Source organism: Felis catus, chromosome D2, assembly GCF_018350175.1.
Source record: "Felis catus isolate Fca126 chromosome D2, F.catus_Fca126_mat1.0, whole genome shotgun sequence".
Lineage (NCBI taxonomy): Eukaryota > Metazoa > Chordata > Mammalia > Carnivora > Felidae > Felis > Felis catus.
In genome coordinates this window covers 76,895,209-76,916,332 of record NC_058378.1, presented here as the reverse complement: position 1 = coordinate 76,916,332, position 21,124 = coordinate 76,895,209, and the positions used below count along the sequence as shown (strand labels likewise).

The window sequence follows — 21,124 nt, the reverse complement described above, 5'->3', positions numbered from 1 at the left end:
GAAAAGCCCACAGCTAATATCATCCTCAATAGGGAAAAACTGAGAGCTTTCTCCCTGAGATCAGGAACACGACAGGGATGTCCACTCTCACTGCTGTTGTTTAACATAGTGTTGGAAGTTCTAACATCAGCAATCAGACAACAAAAGGAAATCAAAGGCATCAAAATTGGCAAAGATGAAGTTAAGCTGTCACTTTTTGCAGAAGACATGATATTATACATGGAAAATCCGATAGACTCCACCAAAAGTCTGCTAGAACTGATACATGAATTCAGCAAAGTCGCAGGATACAAAATCAATGTACAGAAATCAGTTGCATTCTCATACACTAATAATGAAGCAACAGAAAGACAAATAAAGAAACTGATCCCATTCACAATTGCACCAAGAAGCATAAAATACCTAGGAATAAACCTAACCAAAGATGTAAAAGATCTGTATGCTGAAAACTACAGAAAGCTCATGAAGGAAATTGAAGAAGATATAAAGAAATGGAAAAACATTCCATGCTCATGGATTGGAAGAATAAATATCGCTAAAATGTCAATACTACCCAAAGCTATCTACACATTCAATGCAATCCCAATCAAACTTGCACCAGCATTTTTCTCCAAGCTAGAACAAGCAATCCTAAAATTTGTATGGAACCACAAAAGGCCCCAAATAGCCAAAGTAATTTTGAAGAAGACCAAAGCAGGAGGCATCACAATCCCAGACTTTAGCCTCTACTACAAAGCTGTAATCATCAAGACAGCATGGTATTAGCACAAAAAACAGACACATAGACCAATGGAACAGAATAGAAACCCCAGAACTAGACCCACAAAAGTATGGCCAACTAATCTTTGACAAAGCAGGAAAGAATATCCAATGGAAAAAAGATAGTCTCTTTAACAAATCGTGCTGGGAGAAATGGACAGCAACATGCAGAAGGATGAAACGAGACCACTTTCTTACACCATTCACAAAACAAACTCAAAATGGATAAAGGACCTGAATGTGAGACAGGAAACCATCAAAACCCTAGAGGAGAAAGCAGCAAAAAACCTCTCTGACCTCAGCCACAGCAATTTCTTACTTGACACATCCCCAAAAGCAAGGGAATTAAAAGCAAAAATGAACTATTGGGACCTCATGAAGATAAAAAGCTTCTGCACAGCAAAGGAAACAATCAACAAAACTAAAAGGCAGCCAGTGGAATGGGAAAAGATATTTGCAAATGAGTTATTGGACAAAGGGCTAGTATCCAAAATCTACAAAGAGCCCACCAAACTCCACACCTGAAAAACAAATAATCCAGTGAAGAAATGGGCAGAAAACATGAATAGACACTTCTCTAAAGAAGACATCTGGATGGCCAACAGGCACATGAAAAGATGCTCAACATCGCTCCTCATCAGGGAAATACAAATCAAAACCACACTGCAATACCACCTCACGCCAGTCAGAGTGGCTAAAATGAACAAATCAGGAGACTATAGATGCTGGAAGGATGTGGAGAAACGGGAACCCTCTTGCACTGTTGGTGGGAATGCAAACTGGTGTAGCCACTCTGGAAAACAGTGTGGGGTTCCTCAAAAAATTAAAAATAGACCTGCTCTATGACCCAGCAGTAGCACTGCTAGGAATTTACCCAAGAGATACAGGAGTGCTGATGCATAGGGGCACTTGTACCCCAATATTTATAGCAGCACTCTCAACAATAGTCAAATTATGGAAAGAACCTAAATGTCCATCAACTGATGAATGGATAAAGAAATTGTGGTTTATATACACAATGGAATACTACGTGGCAGTGAGAAAGAATGAAATATGGCCTTTTGTAGCAACACGGATGGAACTGGAGAGTGTTATGCTCAGTGAAATAAGTCATACAGAGAAAGACAGATACCATATGCTTTCACTCTTATGTGGATCCTGAGAAACTTAACAGAAGACCATGGGGGCGGGGAAGGGAAAATAATGTTAGAGAGGGAGGGAGCCAAACCATAAGAGACTCTTAAAAACTGAGAATGGGGGCGCCTGGGTGGCGCAGTCGGTTAAGCGTCCGACTTCAGCCAGGTCATGATCTCGCGGTCCGTGGGTTCGAGCCCCGTGTCAGGCTCTGGGCTGATGGCTCAGAGCCTGGAGCCTGTTTCCGATTCTGTGTCTCCCTCTCTCTCTGCCCCTCCCCCGTTCATGCTCTGTCTCTCTCTGTCCCAAAAATAAATAAAAGTTGAAAAAAAAAAATTTAAAAAAAAAAAAAAACTGAGAATGAACTGAGGGTTGATGGGGGGTGGGAGGGAGGGGAGGGTGGGTGATGGGTATTGAGGAGGGCACCTGTTGGGATGAGCACTGGGTGTTGTATGGAAACCAATTTGACAATAAATTTCATATTAAAAAAAAGAAAATAAACATTAAAATAAATAAATAAATAAATAAATAAATAAATAAATAAATAAATAAATAAAATGAGAGAAAATTAGTTTGCCATGGCTTTATAAAAAAAAAAAAAACTAATAGCTTGCTGATAAACTAGCTATTGAGTCTTTATTAAAGATTTCAGTGTTCAGAAAAAAATGAAAATGACCTGATTTTCCAGAAGCAGGTATATGAATCCCAGATCAGTCAACATTTTTATCTTGTTGCCAAAATGTGTGCTACATGCATTTTTTTAGCTGGAGATGTAGCCCATGTACTATAAATAAAGGTCAGTTCTGAAGCCTGAAACGCCCAGGTTAAATTCCATCTACTGTTTCACACATTACAATACTGTTTTTTCTGTAAAATGGGAATAAAAATAGTGCCTACCATATAAAGTTGTAGTGGGGATACAATGAAATGGTCATGCAAAATATTAGCACTTAACACAATCCTCAGAACACACTGTGATTAAATGGAGAGTCTGACTGGCTGGCTGGTGTCACCCACAGAAGGAAACACTACACAAAGGCAAGGGTGAAAGGGAATGTCAAGAGAAGAAATGCAGACAAGAAAGGGAGAGAGCAGGTATTAGCAGAGGCAGAAAGGTCTACCAGAAGAAAAGACGAACAAGAGCCTGAAATGGGCCAAACTCAGACCTGTGTCACTGCATCCGACACCCTAGTGATTTCTAAAGACATTAGGACTCCACGGAAATTAGGAAAGTGATTTCTAAATACATTAGGTATTTAAGGGGCTGCTGGAGGGCACAGCATAAGGTGGCAACCAACAGTCATTTGGGCTGCACCACAAACAACACTTGAAGGCAATGTAAGCTTTTCTGGAACTTCCATCATAATCAGAAGTTGTGATACTTAAAGGGTTAACCCTTCCCCATTTGGAAAACACAATTAGTCAGAATAACGTGTTCACTAAGGGATCATACGAATTTTAACATACGCGTGAGACCTATAATTATATAAAGTACAAAGGACAGAAAATAGCCTTTCTTATGTTAAAAGATCAAAAATGGTAGAAATGTGATAAATTTATATTATACATGCATAACTTCACAATCCATCTTTGCTGGGGCAAAGAAAAGCAGTCATGCCATCAACAAAAGAAGCTATCTGGGCGCCTGGGTGGCTCAGTCGGTTGAGTGACAATCTCACGGTTCGTGAGTTCGAGCCCTGCATCGGGGTCTGTGCTGACAGCTCAGAGCCTGAAGCCTGCTTCAGATTCTGTGTCTTCCTCTCTCTCTGCCCCTCCCCCACTCTGTCTGTCTCTGTCTGTCTCTGTCTCAGAAATAAACATTTCCAAAAAAATAAAAAAAAAAAAGCTACGGAGCAGATAATGCGCGCACATTAAAACAGGAAGCAACCTTCTTCCCTCAGACATCTCTGAATGCACAGAACTCATAAAGCACATCACCTCTCAAAATGAAAGAAGAAATGCCATACAGTTTGGTCCTTTCCTCATGGTGTTGAAACAAAAAACAAATCAGATTTGTTAATAGTTAAAACAACTTGATTCAAATTTTTCAGGAATAGTCTTACTGATGGATCTCTATAGACATGAAAAACAAATAATAGAAATATGAACAAGGAAACGCAGTGATATCTAGTGAGAAGATACCCTAGACTGTAGAAATAAGATGCAGCCATAAAAGGTAGAAAGAAAACTTCCCACTGCATAATACCCTTTCACAAAGCAAACAATTAGTGCTCAGCCTTGATTAACATAACCATTACTCTAAACCTGAATAATCACTGTTCAAAGTTTCCAGGCAAATAACCACCTCTGCAGAGGATTCAAAGTAGAAAATTCTACCAGAACTTTTTTCCAGTATTCTTATATTTGTGATGTCAATGTCACAACGACATACTCACTTGACTTCACATGAGTGGACGCTTAACTCTTTGTGCAGCAGCCCACTGGTGAGATGGTACACCAGGACAGAACCATTACCTGTACCTATCGAAATGATGTAAAAGAAGGGTATTAATCTAATGGGAGTTCCAGATCTTTCCAACAAGTCTTTTCTCAAGATTTTCATCATTTTGTAAATTTACCTTTTCTAAAAGGAACCCAAGCGATGAGTGAAGAAAGAGTTAATTTCTCTGTCTTCTCTCTTCTCAAAAAATCTTACGTGGTCTGAATCTTACCTAAATCCAGGGATAGGTTTTTACAGAAAGACTTCAAAACTCTAACTCAATACACACAGGATTTGAAGAAGCATTTTGCTGAGCTTTTTTATACATGAGAACTCATACTTTCTGAGATTTGGTTTACTATATAGCTGGTCCTCAAAAAGGCAACCTAGCAGAACTCATTAAGCAGGACTTTTGCATTCTTCTTTACAAAGATTTGTTTTGTTTTGTCTTTTACATTACATAAATCATAGAGATGGTCAAGTATGGCGGTTCGCTGTGGATTACAAGCCTGAGGTCAAGCTCTGGCTCTGTCTTACAGTCTTACAAATCACCTACCTATACTAATCTGTGTTCTTATTCCCATAGAAAATCTATGTGTTGGAGAGTAAATTAGAAGACATATTTTAAACACTTAGTATAGTACCTAGCACAAACTAAGTACTATTTCTGTTATCAGTGTAATTTTGGTTTATAGTTATTATTATGCCTAATGCTTTTCATGGTCTCAGGTAGTGTGTGTGTCTAAAACTTAATTTGAAGGGATATGGCCATACTTAAAAAAGTAAAGTTTCAGTCCTTAAAATGTTTTTATAAATGAAGCCAGAAAAGTCAACAGTATAACTTGTTGGCCAATCACTTTCTCACAGCACATGACTTAAAAAAATGAATGGATTCACGCAAAGTAATCGAATGTAGAAATAACAGAATAATAATAATAAAAGAAGTAAAAATGCTAGGTAAGCTCCAATTTTAGCTCACCTGCTGAATAAAGCTTCATTAAATATTTTATAAAACTATTTTAGGAAAATACACTATCATACTTGGGTGCATTTATCATCTATTCCACAATAATTAGTCACTTCTAGCGCTGAGACAATATCTAAAAAATTACTAAAATCTTTCAATTAACAGATCTTCATAATAATCAAATGATTTCTATATTCTGCAAGTTTTGATGACGCTGAACCTATGATCTAATCTTCTAGGGGTACTATAGGAGGAAGAATTCCACAGTGGAACTCTGCCTCTTTTCCCCTAGTGACTCTACAAAAGCTTAGGCACTTATTTATGTTTTTTCCTTTTACTTTGTGTGTATTAAACTCAATAAATGACTTGACTGTCACGACACACCAGTACAATAGAGCTTCTTCTACAACAGAAATCTCAGATCCTGGGGCGCCTGGGTGTCTCAGTCGGTTAAGCATCCAAATCTTGATCTCAGCCCAGGTCATGATCTCACGGGTTTGTGAGTTCGAGCCCCACATCAGGCTCTGTGGTGACAGTGTAGCGTCTGCTTGAGATTCTGTCTCCCTCTCTCTCTGCCCTCGCCCTCTCCCCCCCACCCCCTTGCTCACTCACTCTCCCAAAATAAATAAAAATAAACTTAAAAGAAGTTGTAAAAAAAATTTTTAAAAAAGAGAGAAATCTCAGATCCCGACTCAGCTCTTATTATTTAGCTGTGCCAAGAAGTAATTTTCTCCAAGAAATTGACCAAATCCTATTTCACAAATTAGGTATACTGACACTGTACATGCACGTCCATATAATGTACACTGACAAATTCCAATTAAAATTTCTATAAGAGGCTTAATAGTTTCTGAAGCAAAAACTAAATATTTGATTTACATAAATGTGGACACATGTACACACAGACTACCAAACCTTAAAACGCAAACCACTTTTGGAAGACAGTGATAGGAAAAATGGGAAAATCAGAACACTGACAAATAGAATTACTCCAGTGAGCCTTCAGTACTCACAAGTCAACTGTTAGCTGAGACGCTGAGACATCCTAGCAACAAAATAACTGTGGGTCAGGTTTTCATTTTAGGATAAAAAAAAAAAAAAAAAATCACAAATCGTGTTACAGGCCCAGAGTGAAAGCCAGAAGCCAACCAACAGCCTCTTAAGAAAAAATGTTGACAATTTCAAATGAATATACTTTTTGAAATTATAGAGAAATGGACTTTAACCTTATATACTTAATAGCAAATTAAAATTTGCTTTCCTCTATAAAGGAAGTTAGGTTACTCACATTACTATAAGTTAACGTGACAGCAAGTTGAAACCCAGACCAATTTTCTATCTATACTACAAAACTTTGCAATTTCAACCCAAAAGGCAAATCTTATTTTAGAGAGACCACAGTCACTTTAAACAACATTTCATACACAATTCATACCAGATGAAGAGCACTGCTATCATTAAAATACTAGCTGTGATTATGTTATTCATTAACAAAAACCCAAAACAAAATGACATGCACAGAATAAGCCTTGGGTAGTCCAAAAGAAGACAAGGAATCTGGATTCAGCATCACACAGATTATCCTCTTAACATTTCAGAAAGATACCCATTGTGTCAGGGGCTCTATCACCCAGGGTCAGGTGGAGGAGTGAACACTGCGATCAAAATGAATGAATAGGGGCGCCTGGATGGCTTGGTAGGTTCTTGGTTTGGGCTCAGGTCACGATCTCACAATTCATGAGTTCTAGCCCTACATTGGGCTCCACACTAACAGCGCAGGGCCTTCTCGGGATTCTCTCTCTCTGCCCCTACCCTGTGCTCACACTCTCTCTCTCAAAATAAATACACTTAAAAAATTTTTAAATTAAATTAAATGACTAAAAAGGGTGGCTTAAAAGGACAGAAAAAAGAAAAAAAAATGTTAAGTTTATTTTTATTTTGAGAAGAGATAGAGAGCAAGCAGGGAAGGGGCACAGAGAGAGGGAGACAGAATCCCAAGCAGACCCCACGCTGTCAGCAGAGCCTGATGCGGGGCTCAGACTCACACAGTGAGAGATCATGACCTGAGTCGAAGTCAAGAGTTGGACTCTTAAGTGACCGAGCCACCCAGGCGCCCCAAGAAGCAAAATACTTTAAGATGTGTATATATGTGATTTCACTGGGCCTCTTCGTCCTTATCCTCAAAGAAAGGATTTTCCAGTAACCAGCAAACTTAAATGTCTTATAAACGAAAGGAGGCATGAAGGACTAAAAAAAGGACAGGTCCAATACGCACCAACAGCAAGCAGTGGCTGATACACCTTGATGTTTTTTGTGGTCAGCGGCGGGCACATGCGGATGGCGAACTGAGGTGAGGGCAGCCCTGAAAGCAGTCCCGTCAGCAGGAACCTGAGGTGCACTTCCTGCAGAACGGGGCTTTTAGGATGCTCCTCCCCAGCAATGGCACTTTGTCCTGATCAGTAATCAAAAATACAAACATATTCATTACAACGTATGCTGAAAGGTAAAGAAACTTTTCAGTGGAAATACTCTTCAGACCTACAGGGTATCACGCAGCACCCGAGGGGCTACAGCTGAACAGTGGCTCTGTACTTGGCTATGGGACTTAAACCGCACCGTCTACCATCTCAGAGGACAGACCACTCCGGAGTACTGCTGTCCGGACCTCAGGGACCTGTCATCTAAGAAGCATGATTTCAGCCTGAGTGCCGGGTACGAGGACACCAAACAAAGCCAATGAGGGGACCTGGGTTAGAGAGCAGCTTCTACGGAGTGGGATATTGCAGTACATTCCCACCTTACCTCCTGCCTTTTTAAAGGGTTGCTTTTCAAACTGATGCACTTGCTCAAGTATACATAAAATAGTAATCGCCAACTGCAGGTTCAAAGAACCCATCTAGATTTCTAATGGGAAATCTTAGTGTGTCAATGTAATTATAAAATTTAAGCCTTATAATTAAATACTTCATATATAAACATATAAAATAACATATATAAATAAGATATATGTTACATACAAACATGAGAATATATGTTAATATATGGTATAAATAAGTATAAACTGTCACAGTTGACAGTTAGATGGGCATTGTTTTCAGATATAGCATTTATACTTAGGTTATTAAGTCTCAAACTAAAAAGATTTGGTAGAACCATTTTAACAAAACGTGAATATGAAGAGTACAACAAAATCAAGACCACTCACTAAAAAGAGTATAATATACAAATTTTCTTCCTATAAACCACTACTGAATACCGGGACATAGTCGTCAAGAACACATAATAAAGGATACATGAGTGTGGGTGTGTGTAGACACATACATATACATATGTATGCACACACCACACATACACTGTGAAAGGGGAAAATGTAAATAATTACTGTAAGTGGATGATGGGACTCTGAATATTGACTATAACTTTCTGAAGTTATAAAGTCGTTTTAATAAAGTGACACTTTAAAATTCTAAGACGTACAGGAAAAATGGCCATCAATTTAATCCAAATAAAATGATCCCTTAAGATCAGTGATACAATTGATATCAGCCTTTGGTAACAAAAAACAGAGTCTAAAGGAATGTGAAGTTCAACACATAGGTACCATGTTTACCAACCCTCTGTAGCTTGGAGTTGACTTCTGAGAATGGCCATATTTTTCTTCAAACTTCTCCCATAGAGGCAATTCACAAGGTAGGGCAGATTAGGTCTTAAAAAGCAGCAGGCTTTACCCAATGAATATAAATCAGGCCTCTGTATTTAAATGAATTGCTTTCAATTATCACTAAGGACATAGTGAATTTCAAATTAAAAGTTTAATTAAAAGTTTTAATTAAAATGTTTTCAAGTAACAAAGCTTTATTTATTTAATGCTTTTAAATCAACTACATTGTCAGGAATTGTATACAATCCGTATCCTTTTGTCTCTTAAAAAATGTAATTTATATCACTTAGATACCTAAACAGCATGAAATTTCAGCCTCCTGTGGGCTTCATATTACTGATTAGTTCTATGCATGAGTGTTTATAATTCTTTTCACTTTAATATTTTATATTAAGTGAAGACAAGGTCAATTAACTCAGCAAACTGTGTTACTGACAAAATGAATTCTGCAAAACAAGTATGTGTCTAAACTTCTTCATATGGATTATGTTTGGAAGATGAGGAGAAAGAATTTTAAATATACAAGTTAGTGTCATTGAGCAAAAGGATTTTGCAAGTGGGAAGAATCGTGAGAAAAGCAAGGCCTGGAGAAGTCAGGTCTTGCCTAAGATCACAGTAGAGCAGCCAGAACTGGAGGTCATGGCCAAGGAGCAGATTCCAAACCAGGTGACTGGGCTCACATGGGGGCTCTTCCACTTACTGGCTGTGTGGTTTGGGACAAGTTTTTTAAATCTCTCTGGGTCTCAGTTCCCACTTACATAAAATAGAAATAATAATAGTATTACCCACCTTGCAGGGTTATTAAGGTAACATGCAGGGCATTTAGCACAGCACCAATAAATGTCATCTCTGATTTAAAAAAAAAAATTTTTTTAAACTTTTATTCATTTTTGAGAGACAGAGCACAAGTGGGGGAGGGGCAGAGAGAGAGTGAGACACAAAATCCGAAGCAGGCTCCAGGCTCCCAGCTGTCAGCACAGAGCCCAACGTGGGGCTCGAACCCACAGACCGTGAGATCATGACCTGAGCTGGGTGTCAGATGCTTAACCAACTGAGCCACTCAGGTGCCCCAAATGTCATCTCTGATTAAAAAGATTAATAAAGGAGGAGTGCCTGGGTAGCTCAGTTGGTTAAGCATCTGACACCCAGCTCAGGTCATGATCTGATGGTCCGTGGGTTCCCCTGCTCGCGCTCTGTCCCTCTCTCTCTCTCTCTCAAAAATAAATAAATGTTAAAAAAAATTTTTTTAAAGATTAATATGGTAATGTTCTTTCTAGTATAATCATCATCAGCATTAAAAAAAAAACCTACTAAATAATATGAATTTTACAAATAACGGTACAGAAAATCCTTTATAAGCCAGAGCCACAATTTTCAAAGAATTAGACATCAAAACTCCTTGGCATATTTATAATTTCTAGTTGTACAATATTTGAAATCATAAATCCTCATTCTTCCTCTAGTATATACTGACCCTATAATACTTAAATAACTCTGAAACAATATGTTATCTGTAATTAAATATTTATTGAAAGAATCCCCAACATGAAAATTTTAAAATGTACATCAAAATGTTTAAAATAACCTTTTTCTAAAACTGCTCACTTTGTTCCTTCAACAAATGTACACTGCACATCTTGAATGTACAAGGCTCTTTGCTGAGTGCTCAGGATACAAAGTGGAATCAAACACTGACCCAAACTTACAGGGTTTATAATTTACTGGAGGAAACAAAATCACTACAATCAACCGACCACTGTTAGGGACCACAAATGAAGACCATTTAGGTCAGGCTAGGGAGACTAAAGAAAGCAACACTCGAGCTGAATCTTGAATTAGGAGTAGCAGAAAGGGAGAGAAAGAAAGTATGTGTTCAGAGTGAAGGGACCAGCCAGCATGAAGGCCATGGGGAGGTAGGGCAGGACTCAGCACAGACTACATCTGGCATTCGGAGGCCTAATGTCATCCCCTTCATTTAAATCAGAATCTCTCATGAATGAACATTTTCTAATTCTAATAACTGTAATGCTCATCTAGGCTTTTATGCTTAAATATTTCATACTCTCGGATTTATTGAGGGAAGAATGATTCCACATTTTAGTTTTCTCAAGTATTAACTTTGACTTTATAATAATTGCAAACCAGAGACTATTAATTTTGCCCTTCAAGAAGAATACCTAACCTAAACGTTAGAGGAAAGAAAATAGCTTACCAATCATGTTGTCTAAGGAGAGGTCTGGGAGTTTATTCTGTAGCACTCCTACAGGAATTCCACAGAAAGACACTGGTGAATATAAAGGTGACACACCAGAACTACTGCAAAGACATAACAATTACATGATTTCACATATTTAAAACCGACGTCACATTTCAGTAACTCAAATTACCATTTTCGGATCATGGCATTCTACCCACTTTTACAGTACTTATTAATCTTACCCATAGGCAAATTTCCCTGGCAGATTTACACAATTCCCTGATAATCTGAAGTCTGAATTCTCACTTTAAAAATATTTTCTGTAGGAATAAAAGTCCCTGCTATTTTCATATGATTCTAGTAATCTTTTAAAAAGAGGAAACAAACCAGAAAATGATCCTGTTGATTCATTTACCTGTTCCGTGAGCTTCGGTTACAAACAGCAGACTTCAGCTCCCATATCATGACCCTGCCGTCACTCACAACGAGGGCAGCTGCATTCTCATTGATAGGACAACACACCATACTGAAGGGACGCACGGTTTTTGTCACCCTGATGGCATCGCATTGGCTTCGTAAATCATAGGTAAGTTCCTGGACAGGATCTGGATCTTAACACAGTATTGTTTTCTTTTAAATGGCAGAAAACAACCACAGCAGTATCACTACTATTTAGTTCAAATCAAACCTCAACTAAAAAGAACATCATTCCTTCACTAGTGCAGAGTCTGTCACACATGCCTTCTCTCTTTACAATTACTACTAATTTCAGAATACAAATATAATTCATTTAACGACGGTCTACGCCAAGTTTAATTTCCAAAATAAAAACTATAATCAATATGGCTTGTTTTTTAATATTTTTAAAGAAGAAAATAACTTTGAAAAAGGATCAACAGTGATATGATTAAGTAATGTACAGTACACTATAGAGCATCATAATTTACAGTGGTCTATATAATGAGCCCGAAAATAATGGCTCTCTACAAAAGATGTGAAAGTCACCTTTGCCTTTAAGTAGTACATCACTTTACAAAACACCACTTTCATTCTCCAGGAGAAGACTGAAAATGACAACTGAGTACCCTGGTGACTTTTTAACCCATGTCATTTTACAATGGAAATGCCTAAAGCAGAGGTGAAGTCAGGGAGTGTAATAACAAAGGTATTTTACTGGGTCTACTTGTGCTGAAGAAAAATTCACAAAGATAATACCTACTTGGCTCATGGATACAACTGAGAAGGAATTACAAATCATTACTTTCTTTGCTGTGTAGGACGAACACTATTGTAACACCAAGAGATGAATCTTGGGCTCGTGCTTTTTTATGCCCCATATTATGACCATATTCTACTTTTTTTTTTTTTAAGTTTATTTATTTCGAGACAGAGACAGCATGAATGGGAGAGGGGGAGAGAGACAGAGAGACAGAGAGAGAGACAGAGACAGAGACAGAGAATCCCAAGCAGGTTCTGTGTTGTCAGTGTGGAGCCCGATCCAGGGCACAACCATATACTACCTTCTCAAGGCCAGGATTACCATTAACTCTATGCTTTGGCTGGTATCTGCCACATGAAGGTTTATGAAATTCTAAAGAAAAATACATTAATATTATTCTGAGATATAAACTCACCTGGCTCCTCATTTGAAGTGGTAAAAATGCTGTTATAAGATCTTCGAACACGTAAAGTTATGCAACCATTTTCATGTAGGCAAAATAAACCATCTCGTTGAAAGCAGGGTATTACCTTTAAAAAGATAATATAATCATTTTAAAAAACACAATAGATTAAAGAGTATATAGTGGGAAGCTCAGAACTCATATTTAGAGAATATGGGCAAAAGAAAAATAAAAGGAAAACAAAAATACACACATAATCTCCAAGCTTTAAACTAAATGAACATTCAAAAACTCCACTTATATACATAAAAAATTTGTCTTTGTCTAGGTAACTTAAATAGTTCAATACTTATCTCCAGACCAGTCAGAAGAATTTCTAGGGTAAATCAAACCAATTGAAAGTGTAGAAAAATCGGAATATACGACAACATTGTTAATTTCTAAATAAACAGAAAAGAGAAGGTGGAACTAAGGACATTTCTACGATTACGTTTTTTCTTTCTATAACATTCATAATCAACTTTTGGGGATGTAATTTATAAATCACAGATACCTGCAGAAATGGAACTCCCGTTCGTTCTATTGCAATCACACCCACTGTTTGATTCACCTCAAGGTCAAGGATTAAAATCTCTCGAGGATAGAGTAACAACATGTGATTTCTTTTGGAAGGCAGATATGCCAACTGAAGGCAGTCATTGAGAGTTATAAATTCAGCACTGAAAAAAGTAAATGTATTTTAGGCATCAAGAAATGAGTCAAAGACTTTATTCATATCAGAAAAAGCTAATAAAATACTGATTTTTGTCCTTGCCACAGAACTGTCAATGTGAATGTACAATTGTTTCCTGAAATGACCAACAGGGACTAGCATCTAAAATTATTTCTCTACTACATGCCAAAGTCCAAATTTATGACAACAATATTGCATAGATTAGAGACATTCTAAATTTCTGAGAAATTTAAAGTACGAAGTCTGTAAGACGGTAGGTGACAAAACTGTACTGGCATTCATAAGAGAGTTTTATTCACTTATTTAAAAGTTTTAAATTTTGTTTACTTTAGAGAGAAAGAGAGCGTGAGGGGAGAGGGGCAGAGAAGGGGAAGAGAATCCCAAGCAGGCTCCATGCTCAGTGTGGAGCACAACGCAGGGCTCGATCCCACGACTCTGGGATCACAACCTGAGCTGAAACCGAGTCAGATGCTCAACCGACTGAGCCACCCAGCCGCCCCAGTAGTTTTATTTTTATTTTGCAATTAGAAGCACCAAACAGGGGCACCTGGGTGGCTCAGTCAGTTAAGCATCCGACTCTTGACTTCGGCTCAGGTCATGATCTCACGGTCCGTGGGCTAGGGCCCCACATCGGGCCCCGCGCTGAGTGAAGCCCGCTTGGGATTTTCTCCTCTCTCCCCAGCTCGTGTGTTCTCTCTCAAATATTGAAAAAAAAAAAAAAAAAAAAAAAAAGGTACCAGACAGACTGCTGAAATCAAGACTCAGCATCAAAACAAAAATAATTCTGCCAATTAGGGCCCCTGGATCAGGAGTCAATGAACTATCTGTATGGCCTTGGGCAAGTCACTTCCCCTCTGCCTTCATTCACTTTTAAGTGGTCTTAAATCTTTTTTGAAACAAAGTAGGGCATCATATTCACTTATCACAGCATTTTCTTCTGTGTATATATAATGATTGCAGGAGACTGTTCAAGAGACTCAAGAATCATTTTAGTCGTTTGTGACTTGCATATATTTAATCACAACTTTTCATATTAAACATATTTAAATAGGAATAAACATAAAATTATGTGCTGTTTTCCTTTTCTATAATGATTAAAACATTTCAAATTAAAACAAAGTTAGACTAGAGGACTAGAAGAGGGACACAGCTTGCATTAAAATCCTGGCTCTGCCATTTCCTAGTTGGGCAAGCTTGAGGAACATATTTCAAACAATGTGGAACTCAATTTCCTCACTTATAAAATAGGCACCGTAATGCTGCCCAGAACTGTAGTTGGATATGTAATGATGGATGTGAATGCACCTGGAGTGGTTCTATTCGAAGGCACTAGGAATTCATTTCCCCAAATCATAACATAAAATAATTCAGACTTCAAAACATGTATTTATAACACAGAATCAAACAAAAAAAAAAAATAGAAAATTCTCTTAAGGCATTTAAGGAACAATCTTAAATTATTTCGGCACAGGGTGGGGGATAAATTAGTGAATGTAATCAGCCTATGGCTGAATACATAAAAAGGATACTTATATATAAATTCAGAATATATTTGTAGAGCTATTTGTATTTTAGCATATATTTTTCAGGTAATTAACCATAAAATCTAGAGAGAATAATTTTAGCACATTAAAAATAAGAGCCTTTTTAAAATGAATGCCAAAAAACTGCCAAAGCAATAAAAATATAAGAACAATCATAGCTCTCTAGGGAAAAAAAGGACTAAAATCTATTTCTAATGCATAAAATTAGCTACTTAAAATAAAATTTTATTCCGTTCCAATTTCTGAGATAAACAACAGGTAGCATTTACCAAATAAATGCTTGCTAAGTATCAGCCACTACATTAAGTACTTAAGTTACTGTATCTATTAATCCTTACAACGACCATCCAAAATCCTTTAGAACACTGTTTTAGAGATTGGGAGACTGAAATCTGAGCAACATTAAAGAATTTTCTGAGTCACACAGCTATACTGTTCCCTAGAATCCTGGCCCTTTACCAGTATAGGAAACATCTTCACATGTGTAAGAGAAACACACGTATTTTAGCAGCTAATGAGACTGCATGGCATTTAAGTCAGGAAAATATATTTAAAATGAAAATCCAGCTTTTTCCCCCAAATTTTTAATGTACTTAACAGCCAACTTTAAAATCTTCATCTTATACTTTCAGAGATAAAAAAAAAAACTGAAGTCAAAAACTGTGATCTGTAAAAATTAGTGGGGGAGAGGTTAGCACAATGAATAGAAATGAAGGAACCGTGTTTAATGCAGAATCTCCTCTTTGGGGAAGAGACAGAACATTCTCCTCCTGTAAATTCAAAACCAGAAATAAGAAAGGGGGAGGTAAAGAAGAAAACCAGTATAAGTACATCTTCAAAAATGATGCTGCATGAATGCATGGCAGATAAACGGTGAACAGATGAAGGTTATTAGTTTTACACTTGTAACTTACCTAGGTTTCTCTTGAGTAATTAAGATTTTTACTTTATTAAGAGCCTTCTTGGCCCCTGTGGCTGCAGCCAGCTTGTTATGAGCTGGACTGGAGTGTGGGCTGGATATGTAAACTTTTTTCCCAGGGCCCGAGGGAGGCTTGGCTGGAGAGAAGTCTGAGATGAATACAATACCCTCGCTGGTGAGTACTATATTGAGAGAAGCAAAACTCTGATTAAAGTTTAATCAAGTTTAGCGCAGAGTTTTATTCCAATACAAGCCTGAAAGCAAGGTAATGATAATTTTAGTAATATAGAACTGGCAGTGTAATGTAGTCATAACATAACTGGAATGTTCTCCAAGTTGAAGTCAAACAGGTGGTCCATTACAATTCATCGGAGGCCTCCAAGCTCAGTGTTTTAAATTAATGTTTTATATTAAAACGATACCAGACGGTTGCCGGCAGAAAGAACAAATGTTTGTTCTTCCAAATAAATTCAGTGCACGGACTTTCATTAAAAACCTTTCTTCATTATATCCGTTAACTTCAAAATCCAAAGACTTTTCAGAATATAAAATTCACAGACGAAAAAAAAAATCCCATATATAAGAGACTCTACATATCACACGTAGCTAAGTTCAAATATTTGATGTGTTATTAATTTTTTATGATTATCATGAGCTACTCAATCTAAATATATTTCCTTTTTCTTCTGGAGCATCGGACTGAACCTCAGGAAATATGAAAGAGTATTCTTTTTCTCCTTATATCTAGAGTAAAAATAGAGTGCCAACAATGGCTTACTAAATGAATGTACGGGAAACAGAAGTATTCAAGAAGGCAGCACCACATTTACCAACACAAATTATGCCTTTTTATGCTGAAAAATAATCTCCCTCCAAAACTGGGGCTGTTACAAGGATATCTGAACAGAGAAATCTTGTCTACCCTGGCTTCCTGCAGACAGTGAGGCTGCCTTAAGCACAGAGAGCAAAGAAGTATTCAAGAGTTATGACAGCCTTAGCACATTCAATAGGAGTAAATCAAAGATGTTGGGTGAACTGAAGCTTTGAAATATACAGTGCTTTTATCAACCAAATTACAGAGATGCAGTAAGTTAGCCTGAGGCCTTATCTCCTTTTCAGATGACAGAACTCACTTTCCAAGGTCTCATTCATTCCCCATTTTTATGATGCCCTCCCTCCCTGAGTCGATCAGCTAACGCAGCCCTCCCCTTCGTCCCCACAGCACCACACAAACTAGGCAGAGAGTTCGTGTAGGCACATGATCGTATACACAGATAGAAACATGCAAAGCCTAACCACACACTACTGGAGCTCCATGGCCACACTGCCCATTTTAGTTTCTGTTTGTATACCCTTCTCTTCCTTCTCCAACACACAAATATATACTCAGTAAGAACACACGCCGGTAGATAAAAGTCAGAACTCCGAGTCATTCAAATTCAGGGAAAACATTCTTTACCGCAGCTAATTCCCTTACCTCTCCAGTTTTTGATCAAATATCAAAATGAAGTCTATTCTGACCACTTTGTCTAATCTGACAACCTGCCCATCCCACCCCCCCTTCCCCTTCATTTCCTTTATGCCTGGCATGTAGTGATAGCTCAAGAAATACCTGTCAGATACTGAATAAGGAATCTCTCCTAAATCATTTAGTTACAAAAATACATGTCTGACAACAACTCTAGTTTTTAGATCAGCAGCTCAGTGAATTATCAAAAGCGCACTGGCAAAAACAACCCCTGCAAGAAAAAATCCCCTTGGGCTTATTCTGTTCCTCACATGCGTCTGTTTACGGCACTCAAGACACATGGCATGAATTTAAACGGTTTTTTTAAAAGAGGAACTGAATTTGGCCACATACTAAATGAAACTCTTGACTCAGGTTCTTTAAATGTTCCTAGAAAAACAAATTTAATTAAGCCTGAATTAGCATAGCCCAGCAACTCCCTCTCCCTGGCTAATCTAATTCTATTTACGAATTCAACACAGTGAAGGTACAGCTTGCTGATTTAAATTTCTAACCATCAAAATACTTGCAAATGATACGGGATTATGATTTAGTGTCTGTATTAGGAGCTGCAGATATATGGACTTCTCCACTTTGCTCAGTTGTTTTCACTTTATAGATGTACGATGCGGGTTGTGCATATTTTATGTATATAGTATTAACTATATTATGAAGAACTCATTTTCCACCAGAGACTACTACTCACAAGTTAAATGTGAGGGATCAAAAGGGTCAAAAGAAAAAGAAAGAATGTTATCTGCATAGCTCTTCTTCCACAGTTTGGTGCCGGTATCTGCGTTCCAAAGCACAATATAATTTGGTGGATGGATAGCAAGTAGTAAATCTCGGGAAGCATCTTGATTCCACAACCACTGAACATCTGTAAAGACCGGATAAAGGCAAAATTCAGAAATCACTTCAGAACTCTTGGCTAATGTATTCTTGACATTTACTTTGTTTTGTTTTGTTTTTCATAATCCTTAAAATCCCAACTTCCCTTCTATGTTGCATATATGGGTATTTATGCGAAGAATGAACAGAAAAAGTGCAATTTTATATAAAAATGAGCTGTCTGGACAGTAGAACCTCAAGGTCAACATTTTCAAATTACTTCAAAGAAAATACAAGACAGTTTTCACTAGTCATTGCTTAAAACTTTGTGTCTTAGACTGTGCTGGCCATGATCAAGGTCATATTCTCCTAACATTTTTGTGGAATTACTTAATAGAACTTTGCAGAGTTTCAGGTTTATTCTCACAATAATAAATAAACATCTAGTTCGGCACCTAGTACAAAACACTCGACAAAACATTTTTAAATGAATTTTTAAAAAATTCATTCAGTCAGGAAAGCCACTCAGTCAAAGCCTGGAATCTAAAGAATACGATATTGGTTTTAAGTCAGTAACATAAATAAACAAATGATCTATAGGCAAATGAAAATAAAATGTGGATCATCTCTATTAATAGAAAGTAAGCACTGAGGGCTAATTCAAAATAGCAGTTCAGCCAAGCTTAGATTACAATATTGTTTATAGCAGCTTCATTTTTCTCATCATGCTTGACTGAAGTCAATGTTAAAATCAGCACAATTTACAGAAGCACAGATCAGCTGAGATTTGAGGAAACGTACAGAAATACACTGATAAGGAAAAGAAAGCTAGATTCAGGTCAATAGAAGAGGCTAAACACAATCAAGCGTTAACTGGGAAGTGATGAAATTAAAGGGGGAAAAACCATTCTAAGAGTAAGTATATTAACACAAACACAGGGGAGCACAGACTTTCCTCACCCTGAATAGGTTTGGCATGCTCTTGGATCTCACACTGAGCTACTCCCGCTGCTACATCCCAAACGATGATCTTTCCATTGACATCAGCAGAAGCTAAGCGCAAGGAATATGGTGAGCCAATGTTATGGTGATAGTTTTCCCTGGCCCATTTAACCTAGTATCAAGAAGAAATCAAATCAAGTAAATACTTGTACTGGATGAAACTAAACACAATTTTCATAGAACATCAACCAGAACCCCAACTACAGTCTGCACTATGTTACAAAAATATTTAGAAAGAATAAACAGGAAACTGGTTTCTGTCTCAAAAATCAGACTTATTATTTGTGATGTTTTTTAAGTTGCATTGCAATCATAAGATCTAATCATGACAAGACATCTAAAATCCTAAACTGCTAAGCAGAATGGTTTTCCATATTCTCCTCTCCTAATTAAAAGGAGAAAACTTAGAAAGACCAAAGCCTTGCAGAGAAAAAAGTAGGAAAAAATAAAAGCAAGCAAAAAACCTCTAACTGTCCTTTTCCTAAAATTGGGGAAAAAAATGTTAATTTTTCCTCTTTAAAAAAAAAAAAAAAAAGAAATGCTTCATACCTCAAGCAACATCTTAAGAGAGGAATTTTTAAAATAAAAACCACAAGAATTCTGGCACAAATCAGGTTAATCCTGAGCATTAAATACCGATGGTTAGAGATAGGAATAAAACATATGGTCTTCATTTTGCCCAAAGCCATGGCCTTCCAAGGCCACGATCTCTCCACTGTCCTAGCTCAGCATCCAGCTTGTTTTCTTCAAAGGATTTTCCAAACAACAATTGGTAATTGCTTTATTTACCCTGTTCTGACCTATATCACCAACCCATGAATTGTAAGCTCCACGGGGCAGGATCACACAGGGCTCAGTCATATTGCTATCCCCAGACCTTAACACAGTGCCAAAGCTAGTGCTCAGCAAGTATGTGTTTAATAAATGAACCCAAATGCCACAGAATCTTCCAATATATACATACATAAACATATGCATATAGATACTTGTGCGTATATATACGTAAACACACGTTTATGCCTAATGCTAAGGCAGGGAAGTATGAAACCAATTCCTACAGCATTCACGAAAAAGATAGTAACAAAACATTTCCTGAACTTTAGTGTTGAAAAGGCTTAAAATTCTATTGTAATACATCTTTTCCTCAGGCCAGAATTTTTTTTAATAAAACATATCTGTATAAATGTGTACGAGCATACATGTTCGAATGTGCATTTATGTGTATATTTTTGTGTGTATACAGTCAGGACTCATTATTTGCAGATGCTGTGTGAGTTTGCCTCCTCACTGAAATTGATGCTTTTATTTAAAAAAATCAGTATTTGCAGGGCTTTCACTGTCATTCACAGACACATGCACAGGGGTGAAAATTCCCACATAAAACAAAATGTGCTTGTTTCAGCTCTCATAACGCAAACAAGCGGTTTTTTTTTTAAATTTATTTACTTTTTAATTTACATCCAAGTTAGTTAGCATATGTGATATAATGATTTCAGGAGTAGATTCCAGGGATTCATCCCCTCTGTATAACACCCAGTGCTCATCCCAACAAGTGTCTTCCCTAATGCCCCTTACCCATTTAGCCCATCCCCCCTCCCACCACCCCTCCTTCAACCCTCTGTTTGTTCTCTATAGGTAAGAGTCTTTTACGTTTTGTGCTTTTCCTTGAGGATTTCATTGTTCAAATTCAAAATGGTCCCCAAGCACAGTGCCCAAGTGCTATCTAGTGGTCCCAAGCCCAAGAAGCTGTGATGTGCCTTCTGGAAAAAACACGAGATAAGCTCTGTTCAGGCATGAGCTTTAGTGCT

The 21,124-nt window shown here is 37.4% G+C and overlaps 1 protein-coding gene across 2 annotated transcripts in view; it reads right to left on the bottom strand.

Moving 5' to 3' along the window:
* Positions 1–21,124, bottom strand: part of WDR11 (WD repeat domain 11) — a 68,292-nt gene that overhangs the window by 42,492 nt on the left and 4,676 nt on the right. For both annotated transcript variants that reach the window (XM_011287593.3, XR_002146701.2), the window contains exons 3-11: positions 19,275–19,428; positions 18,190–18,363; positions 15,972–16,158; positions 13,334–13,499; positions 12,793–12,907; positions 11,574–11,769; positions 11,174–11,277; positions 7,576–7,752; positions 4,290–4,374 (exon numbers count right to left, since the gene is read on the bottom strand). In XM_011287593.3, coding sequence (XP_011285895.2) covers positions 4,290–4,374; positions 7,576–7,752; positions 11,174–11,277; positions 11,574–11,769; positions 12,793–12,907; positions 13,334–13,499; positions 15,972–16,158; positions 18,190–18,363; positions 19,275–19,428 — 1,358 coding nt within the window. The remainder of the gene's footprint in view (positions 1–4,289; positions 4,375–7,575; positions 7,753–11,173; positions 11,278–11,573; positions 11,770–12,792; positions 12,908–13,333; positions 13,500–15,971; positions 16,159–18,189; positions 18,364–19,274; positions 19,429–21,124) is intronic.